The 12,536-nt window shown below is 33.8% G+C and overlaps 1 protein-coding gene across 2 annotated transcripts in view; it reads left to right on the top strand.

Annotated features, from left to right (window-relative positions):
* EDIL3 (EGF like repeats and discoidin domains 3) overlaps positions 1 to 12,536 on the top strand; it is a 480,826-nt gene that overhangs the window by 415,798 nt on the left and 52,492 nt on the right. For both annotated transcript variants that reach the window (XM_019965396.2, XM_019965395.2), the window contains one exon: positions 9,804 to 9,959. In XM_019965396.2, the coding sequence (XP_019820955.1) occupies positions 9,804 to 9,959 (156 nt within the window). The remainder of the gene's footprint in view (positions 1 to 9,803; positions 9,960 to 12,536) is intronic.

The following is a 12,536-nucleotide window of genomic DNA, read 5'->3' as shown; positions in this document are numbered from 1 at the left end:
AGATATTCAACCACAGGGACTATCTTATGAAAGTCTTCACTTAAATCTGTAAGTGGGCTTTCAGAGAAGTGAGGTATAACCTGGAGAGTTTTAAAAATCTTTAATACATATAGAAAAAAATTAAGCAAGTTTAGTATAGTAAGTTTGTTCCAGGGGATTCACTAATTCCATACCTAATTTAAGATTGTGGTTTATGAGCCATTTTATAATAATAGAAAATATAGTGCATGAATAGTCTTAAAGAATGTAATCATATGTGATTACACATATGATTGTTTGGAGCTGACTGCACAAAGAAATGAACACTTGTTCTAGACAGGCATGTATACAGGAGTCCCTTAAATAATATGTCAACTTTAGAAAGAAGGAAGTATGAGTATCTTATTGTTCACATGCAGTCAAGAACATTTTGTGAAAGTTATGTACCCTATTCTTGAGCTGTATCATTATAACTTGTTAGGCGTATACCTAACAGGTTTGGGAATTTATTAGAGATATTTCAGGTCATATTGCACTTTGGGGCTTAATTAAAATATGTTCATCAGCTAGTATTCAGATTTTATCAGCATTCAGCACCCAGTTTTATATTTTTCCGCTTAATAAGCTCAAAAGACCTTGGAAACTATGTTAAAGAGAATAAATAATAAATTAGTATTGAGACATAAAGAAAATCTTAATGAGATGAAATTCAAGTATATATGAGCTGCTTCTACTTCCACCTCTAAACAAAATAAATAAAAAATAATGTCAATAACAGCAGAAGAATACAGATAAGACACTTTACCATAAATGTATTAATATAAAGAAATAAAGCATGTTGATTTCATGCAAATTCAGAGAGGGACTCTATAACCATGGCTTCTAATGAGGCTCTCCAAGAAGACAACTATAATTTGTGGTGACTGGAGTTCTGATGAGTTGGATAGCCTTGCCTGCCATTTCCACCAGAGTTGAGCTTATCCTTTTTATACAAATAAAATGTTGACAATGTTACTGACTATGCATTTGAACGGGAATAATTTGTTTCCTTGTTACCTATGTGATATGTACAGTGTGTACAAAAGATATATATATTTTTTTAATGTTGTGCTTTAGAGCAGTCCACTTTCTGTTTCAATGGCTCTTAACCTTGTAATCTGCAGGCAGTTCTCTTCCTGCGGAGCCATCACCCGCCCATTCCCCTCCAATCACTTCAGGGCAACATGCTGACCCAGGCTGTTTTTCAGCCGTTGATGTTACATTTTGCCAAAGCAATTTCCAGCATTTACCTCATCCTGATTCCTAAGAGGCCATACCCCTTTCTACTTTCTTTTGTAAGGACAAGGAGAGAAAATTACATCTAGGTTTTCTTTGCATTGTTGCTGTTTTAGCCTAAAAATCAACCACGATAAAACATGCACATACTCAGTTAAGACCAAAAAGTCTAGAATTAAGGCTTGCATGATCTCATGAAACAACATGATGTACAGGACTCTATGGATGATTTACAAATTGTGGGAATGGCAAAGTCTGATATCAACATAAAATGCACAGTTCCTTCAGCAAGCATGGTACATAAAAATATTGTGTTTTCTGTCAACCTTCCTACTTTTCATGGGCCTCTAAATATTGAAGATATGAAATGTGATTTGCCATTGCAACATACTGTATGCTGTGGATGTTTTTATTTTCAGAATTCTCATGATTTTCATTTATTTGTTACAGAACAAGGAGATTTCTATAAATATACATATTGACACACGTATTTGTGTATAGATGTTTTGTGCTTGTAAATGTCAGTATCTAAGATATGTAATGGTTATATAAAACACAAATGCCTTTGATAAGATTATATTCAGTAAAGTAGTTGTCAAAGATATATATTCAACAGCTCTTTTAAGTCAACAACCAATCAAATTCTGACTACTGAAGTACATGCCAGTTCATTAAATCTTTACCTTTATAAAAAGATGCAGGTTTGTACATAGGCTGTCCTTTCATTGCACTTTCAAAAAGCACTGGATAAAAAACTATTTTAATTCTTACTTGAAAGTTATGTTATTGTTTTCTAAGTTACATGCATATCATTTACTGGCCATTTTCTTTGTTTTCTACTTCATTTGGGCTTTGGCACTGCTATAATTAAGGTATTTAAAAAACACTTATCAGCATGCTATTTGATCAAAGACTTGTTTAAGTCTCCATTAATATATTAATAATTACTCTATCAATTACAGAGTAATTCAATTAGTCACCACCCTGAGTGGTTCATAGAATAAGTCAAAGTTCCCATCCTAACCAAAATCAGGCTTGAGAGGTAAATAAAGAAGATATGTTCATTCTACTTTTCAGTGTGGTCTTATTTTTTAGGAACTCAGCATAAAGTCACTTAAATAACCCAATGAGAAAAATATGATTATTTTCACTACTAATGTTCAAAGTTTTACATTTCTCTTCAGAAATGTGTTAATCTTTCTGACATAGGTTTTAGAGAAATTGGGAAATAGATTACCTATTAACTTGATGTCAGTTTTAGTTACTTATAACTATAATTGTTTGAGAAAAATTTTTCAAAACAATTCAAAACAAAATTTATATAGAATATTACAAAATTCTCATCAAAAATACAGAAAATTAAGTTATTTTTATTTATATATCATTAAGTAAATTAATATAAGGGTATTAGATTCAGCCCTTGTAATATTATTTTATTACCTCCCAATATTTATAATGTTGGTTGTTTCATCTTTTTATTGAGATATAATTGATTTACAATGTTTCAGGTGTACAGCAAGATGATTCAAATGTGCATCTTCTTTTTTCAGATTGTTTTCCATTATAGGTTATTACAAGAGATTGAATATAGTTCTCTATGCTAAACAGTAGGTCCTTGTTGGTTATCTATTTATATATGCTATAATAGTATGTATATGTTAATCCCAAATGTATCCCTCCCCCACCATTTTCCCTTTGGGAACATTGGTTTGTTTTCTGTATAAGTCCATTTCTGTTTTATAAATAAGTCATTTGTATCAGTTTTTTAAGATCCCACATATAAGTGATATCATATGATATTTGTCTTTGACTTACATAGTATGATAATCTCTAGATCCATCCATGTTGCTGCAAATGGCATTATTTCAGTCCTTTTTATGGCTAAGTAATATGTCATAATATAATAATATGTACCACATCTTTATCCATTCTTCTACTGATGGACATTTAGGTTGCTTCCTTATATTGGCTATTGTAAATAGTGCTGCTATGAGCATCAAGTTGTTTCTGTCTTTTAAAATTAGTTTCCTCCAAGTATATTCTCAAGAATGGGATTGATGGATCATAAGGTAGCTCTATTTTTAGTTTTTTGAGGAACCTCCATATTGTTCTCTATAGTGGTTGTACCAATTTACATTCCTACCAACAATGTAGGATGGTTCCTTTCTCTCCACACTCTTCCCAGCAATTATTATTTTTTTTTAAATTTAATTGTATTTTTTTGTTTGTTTTTGTTTTTTAATATAAATTTATTTATTTTAATTGGAGGCTAATTACTTTACAATATTGTATTGGTTTTGCCATACATCAACATGAATCTGCCATGGGTGTACACGTGCTCCCCATCCTGAACCCCCCCTCCCACCTCCTTCCCCGTACCATCCCTCTGGGTCATCCCAGTGCACCAGCCCCAAGCATCCAGTATCCTGCATCGAACCTGAACTGGCGATTCGTTTCATATATGATATTATACATGTTTCAATGCCATTCTCCCAAATCATCCCACCCCCTCTCTCTCTCTCTCCCACAGAGTCCAAAAGACTGTTCTATACATGTGTGTCTCTTTTGCTGTCTCGCATACAGGGTTATCGTTACCATCTTTCTAAATTCCATATATACCAGCAATTATTATTTGAAGACTTTTTGATGATGGCCATGAAGGAGACCTGGGTTCGATGCTTGGGTTGGGAAGATCCCTGGAGGAGGGCATGATAACCCACTCTTGCCTGGAGAATCCCATGGATAGAGAAGCCTGGTGGGCTACAGTCCATGGGGTTGCAGAGTTCGACAGGACTGAGTGACTAAGCACAGCACATTTTAAAACAGAGTGAAGTGATACTTCATTATAGTTTTCATTTGGCATTTCTCTAATAATTAATGATGCTGAGCATCTTTCATGTGTTTTTTTGGCCATATGCATGTCTTCTTTGGAGAAATGTCTATTTAGATCTTCTGCCCATTTTTTTGATTTAGTGGGTTATTTTATATTGAGCTGCATGAGCTGTTTATATATTTTGGAGACTGATTCCTCTATGGTTACCTCATTTGCAAATATTTTTTTCCGGTTCTGTGAGTTGTCTTTTTGTTTATGATTTCCTTTGCTGACAAAAGCTTTTAAGTTTAATTAGGTCACATTTGTTTATTTTTGTTTTTATTGTTATTAGTCTAGGAAATGGATCAAAGATTTTGTTGTGATTTATATCAGAGTGTTCTGCCTAGCATCCAGGCTTATATTTAGGTTTTCAATCCATTTTGAGTTGATTTTGTGTGTGTTGTTAGGGAGTGTTCTAATTCCATTCTCTTACATGTAGATGTCCAGTTTTCCCAATTCCATTTATTGAAGAGTCCATGTCTTCTCCATTGTATATTCTTGCCTCTTTTGTTTTAGATTGATTGGCTATAGGTGTGTGAGTTAATTTGTGGACCTTCTGTCCTGTTCCATTGATCTATATTGCTGTTTTTGTTCTAGTTCTGTACTGTTTTGGTGAATACAGCTTTATAGTCTGAAGTCAGGGAGCCTAACTCCTTCAGCTCCGTTTTTGTTTCCTTGGGTTGCTTTGACTACATGGGATCTTTTGTTTTTCCATACAAATTAAAAAAATTTTTTGTTCTAGTTGTGTGGAAAATGCCCTTCGTAATTTGATAGGAATTGCATTGAATATATAGATTGCCTTGGATAGTATAGTCATTTTGACAGTATTGATTCTTCCAGCCAAGAACATGGTATATCATTCCATCTGTTTGTGGCATTGATTTTTTTTTTTTATCAGTAGCTTATAGTTTTCATAGTATAGATCTTTTACCTCCTTTAGGTACATCTATTCCTAAGTATTCTATTCTTTTTGATGCAATGATAAATGGAATTTTTTCCTTAATGTCTTTTTCTGATTTTTGATTGTTATTGTATAGAAATGCAGCAGATTTCTATGTATTAAGCTTGTATCCTGCAACTTTACTGAATTCATTGATGAGCTCTAATAGTTTTTTGATAACATCTTTAGGATTTTCTCTGTATAGTAACATGTCATCTGCAAACAGTGAGACCATTTCCTTATTATAACATGATCTTAGTATTTAAAAAGAGAAGTACAATATTTCATAAATTATCTTATTCTTAGTTAATCATTTCACCCATAAATGTGAATTGTAGTTACATAATATTTTCTTTACTTTAAGAAAAATGAAATGACTATCTTTGTGTACATCCTGAGAAGGTGACTAAAATGTGCTATGATAAAAAAGTTGCTGGGAACCTAGTTTCCCTGTTTCCATATTTATATTTCTAACAGGTGCTCAGAGAGTGATATTAGATTCTTCCCCCAGAATTACTTATTGTTTTACTGTTAACCAAGTTTTATATACCATTATTATGTCCTATATATTGTTTTGTACACATATTAACTCATCTAATCCTCATAATATCTGTAAAATACTAATAACAGGGCTGTTCTCATTTTTTCACATGAAGACATTGAACTGTATAGAGGTAAAGGAGCTTGCCAAAGACATATAACTAGTAAGGGTAGTGGCTGTTCATGAACCCAGGCCATTCAGTTCTGCTAGAATAGACTGGGTCTCACAATCACATTCCTGAAGATTGGAGCAGATTTTTAACTAGTTGCACCCCCAGTAAAAATTGTTACTTCAGCTATAATGATATTTCCTTGACCAGTAATGTTGTATAGAGAAACAAGAGAAAAGCAGCTAACATTTCCTGCTGTGATGCTCTGCAACATCCTTAGCCATGGGTTGATTTTGTCCATTGAACATACTTAGGAAGCAGTTCCAGCTCAGCCCAGCAAAACTTTATTAAGAGACCATTACACATTAGGCACTTTTAACACAGATTTGGACATGAAGTGCAGTGCCAGCCTACACATGTGCCAGCTTAGTGCCCTAAATAACTTGTTGTATCTCAGCCAAGCCTTGGGAGGTGAGGATCTAAAATAGCAGAAGCATGTTTGGAGTACAACTTTAGCTCAAACACTCTGTGAGAGGGCAGAGTGGTCCTGGGCCAGGGATAGGCATAGGTCCAAAATAGAGGGCTTCTCTGGAATCACCCTGCATGCGGAACACAAGAGTGATATATCCTTGCAATGTCTCCGAGTAAAATCTGTACATCCCTGTTGCAGCAACCTCATGTGAAGTGTGGGATGCTGGTTATTTTTATGCAGAAAGAAGGTTTGCTTAGGCCTGGTATTCTAAGTTTATAATGTAACAAATTTTAGGACAAAATCCAGCTTGAAACAGATTGCTGACTATTTAAATCTGAGGAGTTGACTTCACTGGAACAAAAAAGAAAAACATTTCTTGATCAGAAAAAAAAAAAAAAAAGCTGAGAAGGGGAGCAGTTAGACTGGGAGAAAAACAGATCTGTTAGAAAGAGCCAAGACACACAATTTAAGGAGAAAACATCTCCGCCCAGCAGGAAACCGTGACTTTAAGAAATACCACTGCAAAAGATGCTACAAGATTCCTCACTGCGTCATCTTAGCTCAGGACTTAACAGACATTTAGGCACTGAAAACTCCACTGGAGGTGTTTTTATTCTTGTGACAGTTTGAGTTCTTGTGTGTTTACAGCCTAGATGACAACACAGTGACTCAGAGTACTGTAAGATCTTTTTTTTTTTCATTTATTGTCAGCAATATTAAGAGCACTTTGAAGACCAGCCACTCTGCCTAGATGTTTCTGTGCAATTAGATTTGGATTTAGGATTGCAATAGCAATCCATTCAGACAGCTAAAGAACAGAGAGGAAATGAAAGTTTAAAGACAGGCTCTCCTAATATTGTAAAGCCTGAATTGTTTTTTGTTTGAAGCTTAGAGTGCCTTTATGCTTGATGAGTGTGGCAAGAAAGCTTTTGAGACTCTTCATAAATTTCTGAGACAGAGAATTCAATGAGATCATTGCATGAGAGTCCATGCATGTGGTAGAACTTCGACTCTGAAAGACAGGTATGAATCTGGGGTCCTCCCTTTACTGACCGCTGATCTTTGGGTCACATGTCATGTTAGCTCCATAGGCATCTATTCTCACTAAAGTGGATATGATACCCTACCATACAAGAATGTTCAGAGGAGTCACTGAAGACATACCACAAAGCATTTAGCATAGCATGAGGCAGCAACAGTTCTCCTTCCCAGGATATCATAATTTTCCATCCTTCTTTGCTGCAGGACACACAAGATGTTTTAGGTGACATAATATATTATTTGAAAAACAGCAACAACAAATATTTTATATTTTTTATAAACTTTCTAGAATACTTTAAGGCAGCATTAGGTGGTTTTCTGTCTTAATCCATTGTGCAATTTGAGCCTGATGTCATTAATGAATGTTCCAAAAAGTGGGCAAAAAGCCCATGTGAATTTTTAGAAATATATTCCTAAACCAGGAAACACTGGGAACTTTTTCATATCCTTCTTGGTAAGCATCTATGTCACTAAATATGGTCTATTCAGTGCATTCTCCTTAGTCCCCTCTTCTTAGCCATGGCCTTTGTCTGACCCATGACTGTCTATTTGTGGCTCTATACATCTCTCAGAATGCAGAAACTGAAATAGAAACAGGAGGTCAGAGTGGTTGAAAGCCACTGAGGTCACACGTGGAATGATGACAGTTGAAGAAGATAAGATCAAGGATGTGCCACAGTACTTAGTCATAGGAAGCAGGAAGAAGTAGTAGGCTATTGTAGGAATATAGGAAGCTATAGATCAAAGAACATTAAGACAACAAATGGTAAAGGTCTTATAAGAATTGTCCACATGGAAACAAAGTTTCCTATAATTTTTCTGTTAATTAGCATCATAAGATATAAGAAGAGATGCATGAAATAGAGAACAAAAAGGGGAAAACTAAACTATTCAGTGTTATGTAGTCTTCTTTGATGAAAATCACCCCTATCTTTTACATTTCAGTGTTGCATTTGAAGACTTTAATGTTTACTAAGTCACAATGAGTCTTAAGCCCTTTAATAAATATTTTGCAACAGTGAACACATTATGAGTACAGATCCCACATGCCATCGAAGCATATTTTAATTCTCTCTCATTTTTAAAGAACACTTGACTTCCTCAACAGTTTTAGGATTGTAACTTTCTAAAAGATGATTTTCAGTGGACAGTGATTACTATTTGTTGTCGTTCAGTTACTAAGTTGTGTCCAACTCTTTACAACCCCATGAGCTGTAGCAATCCAGGCTCTTCTGTCCTACCCTATCTCCTGGAGTTTGCTCAGATTCACATCTATTGAGTCAGTGATGCCATCCAACCATCTCATACTCTGCCACCCTCTTCTCCTTTTGCCTTCAATCTTCCCCAGCATCACAGTCTTTTCCAGTGAATCGGCTCTTCCCAGCTCTTCCCGTCAGGTGGCCAAAGTATTAGAGCTTCAGCATCAGCAACAGTCCTCCCAATGAATAGTCAGGGTTGATTTCCTTTAGGATTTACTGGTTTGATCCCCGCACAAGTCTGAGGGACTCTCAAGAGTCTTCTCTAGCACCACAATTCAAAAACACCAGTTCTTTAGCACTTAGCCTTCTTTATGCCCCGACTCTCACATTCGTACGGGACTCCTGGAAAAACCATTAGCTTTGACAATATGGGCCTTTGTGACTTCTCTGCTTTTTAATATGCTGTCTAGGTTTGTCATAGCCTTCCTTCCAAGGAGCAAATGTCTTTTAACTGCATGTCTGCAGTCACCATCTGTAGTGGTTTTGGCGTCCAAGAAACTAAAATCTGTCACTCCTACTTTTTCCCCTTCTATTTGCCATGAAGTGATAGGACTGGGTGCCATGATCTTAAGTTTTTCAAGTATTGACTTTTAAGCCAGCTTTTTCACTCTCCTCTTTTCACCCTCACCAAGAGACTCTTTAGCTCCTCTTTGCTTTCTACCATTAGAGTGATATCATCTGCATTATGAGGATGCTGATATTTCTCCTGGTAATCTTGATTCCAGTTTGTCATTTATCCAGCCTGGCATTTCACATGATTGCTATTATTAAGTTATTTATTACTGAACCAATTAAAATTCATGGAAATGGGGTTGATTTTTTTAAAGTTTAATTATAAAACATCAAATATTTTGTGATGTGATCACAACTACAATTTTATTTTTATTATTACTGAAGTGACCAACTACAATTTTGTGTTTATTATTACTGAAGTGTCCAGTAAAGTCAGAAAATTGAATTATAAGCACAAACTCTGGGAGAAAATGATCAATCTCAAGAAGGTCAGCCTTGCCAGTTCTGTACTATCTCAGTTACACAAAAACCACATGCTAGATGAATCAACGTAATAGAAAATTAAATGGTAGAATGAAATGACTGCTCAGAGTAGTTGTTCAAATTTTAAACTAGTTTTACCCACTGGCATAATCAAAATTACAAGCCAATAATAGACTCAGTCATCTATTTCAAAATACAAATAATCAAGTGGATTTTTGGCTTTAGTATATATGTTTCTTAATCTCCTGAGTTCAAAAGAATTACAAATTTATGATAGACTCTATTGTGGCATTTAAATGATGTCTTTTCTTTTTTGTAGGTGGATCTTCTAGTCCCTACCAAAGTGACTGGCATTATCACACAAGGAGCTAAAGATTTTGGTCATGTGCAGTTTGTAGGCTCCTACAAACTAGCTTACAGCAATGATGGAGAACACTGGACCGTATACCAGGACGAAAAGCAAAGAAAAGATAAGGTAAGTCATTCTGGTGATTTGGGACATGCAGAAGTGGAGGAGCAAATTGTTTAACATTTTTAATTTCCTTGATTATTTTGATAATTAGGGATTGTAGAATTATAATTAGAAGTGAACAGATTTGATTACTAATTCATTGTTTCTCGTTCAGTTTCTTTGATTGTGTTTTAATTTGTAGATTTAATTTTTTGAGCCGTAAAATGTTTTAATATTAAAATAATCAACATATATTTGTGCACCTAAACTGCACCGTAAAGTCTCTAATTATTTTTCAAAAAGTTCTTAGTGTGTTGAACATCTTTTCGTAGCGTTTGATGGTCTGAATGTCTTTGGGACCTTGGAGAATGAAAGTGCTCAAGGAAACTATCAATAGTTAATTGGATCAGATGTTAAAATATGGCCTTACATTAATGAAATTGAATTTGTTGCTTAGAGTTTTTGTGCAAAGAAATATAGCTTTCTGAAAACATCAGTAGAAATGAAATATCTTAGTTCAGTGATGTGGGGGGAAATATAATACACTTTCATTCAAGTTCAGCATTTCTGTGTTAATAATGATTTTTTCCATTTTCTATAACACCTTTATTTCCTGACTGTTGTTTGTTACCAATAAAAAGGTTGGGAATATCTTTCTCTCTTCAAATATCCAAGGTAGAAAATTTAATTTTCCCAGAAATACTAAGACCAGAGTGGCTGTTTCAATGGGTCTTCAAAGTCTGAATTTAGTTAACAGGAAATTCATTTTAGGGGAGATGTGTTTTTAGTTTTAGATTACAAAAACCACAATTACTTACCTTTTAATATCTCAGAACATGCCCATTTAGCATCTCAGGATAGACACATTCACTTGACATCTCAGAAAACACACATATTTTGAGCTTTAACATCTCAGAAATCGGTGTGTCTCAATATCACAATTTAATTGGAAGCTTATTATTTTCTAGAAGAATATAAAATAATGGCATGTTTTATAATCAGAGGCATCTTCAATTGAATGAATATTGAATATTTTGTAAAATGTCTTCAAATTTTTTATGTGTAGACAAATATCTGTTATAATTTATAACAAATAACTTTCAATTCCCGTTTTCACCTTTTACAGTAGGCATTTTTATGTGTAAAGAGTGAAAATATATTCTGTAAGGTGTAATTTTTCATAAATTATGCAGTTCTTAAAATTATTTTTAAGGTAAGTGTTCTCATCTATAATCCGTGCAATATTTACTGAAAAGCATATATCTGTAATATTAAAATCCTTATGTAGTCCGATTTAGGGAAGAGGTGTAAACCAATGTGCTCATGAAGTATTTCATTATCTCCATTTATATTAAGCATATGATTTAATTATTATTTGTGAGTAATTTTTTAATTTCATTAATTTATATATTGGACATATGTGTATGAATTCATTTTATTTCATTATCTCAGTCTAAAATGTACATAAAATTTTGGTGTCAAGTTGGCCAAGTAATTTGATAGTGTTGTTCAGGTTTCCTATATCCTTACTGATTTTCTATGTACTTGTACTATTAGTAACAGAGACAGTAATGTGAAAATCTTCAACCTTAATTGTTGATTTCTCTATTTCTCCTGGCAGTTATATTGGTATTTACTTCATGTATTTTGAAAGTCTATTTAAAAAAATATATGAATCCTTAGGGTTGTAATGTGTTTTTAATCAAATAACTTTTATCATTAGAATAGGACCTTCTTAATTCCCCGTGGTATTTCTGCTTTGAAACCTACTTTGCTTCTATCCGTAGGGATACTCTAGCTTCCTTTTGATTAGTACTGCATTGGTATATGTTTTTCTCCATCTTTTTGCTATTAACTATTTCTGCTTTGTATTTAAAATGCATTTTTTCTATCCAGTATAAGATTTTTTCCTTTTTTCCAATTCAACTATCTCTGCTTTTAAATGGAGCATTTAGACCATTTGTGCTTGATATGAGTATTGAAGTGATTGGGTTTAAATCTCATCTTCTTATTTATTTCCTATGTGTCTCATCTTTTCTTTCATTTTTTTTCCTGTTTTCAGCCTTCTTTTGAATTAATTGAATTTTTTTAGTGATTCCATTGTGTTTCATTTGTTGACTTATTTGCCATAACTTTTTTTTTTTTTTTAGTGATTGTTTTAGTTTGTAATATACATATAAATATGACAGCTGGCTAAACTCAGCCAATGTAACTGGTAGTTTTAAAATTAGATTTAGCTGTTCTGTTTTTAATATTATAGATTGGTACATTGCAGAAAAACCTTAATAAGTTCACTATTTATTACCAAAGGAAGCAACTAGCACCAGTAAACCAATGAACATAAGAATGCTGCAGTTACTGTCATAATAAAAACATACCTTATGTATAAGAAGGAAGTATAGGGCATAAACATCTCCATTCCTACAGAGAAAGCAATTTTATAAAATAAATGAGAAAATGGATTGCATGTGTTCTTTTAGCACTTGGAAATACAGGCATCTTACACACACACACACACACACACACACACCAATCAAAGTATATTTTTATATTTATATGTATGTGTGTGTGTATATATATATATCTCCAAGTAGTTGTGTT

This window comes from Bos indicus, chromosome 7 (genome assembly GCF_029378745.1).
Source record: "Bos indicus isolate NIAB-ARS_2022 breed Sahiwal x Tharparkar chromosome 7, NIAB-ARS_B.indTharparkar_mat_pri_1.0, whole genome shotgun sequence".
In the NCBI taxonomy this organism is placed as follows: Eukaryota; Metazoa; Chordata; class Mammalia; order Artiodactyla; family Bovidae; genus Bos; species Bos indicus.
This window is presented reverse-complemented; position numbering and strand designations above follow the sequence as displayed.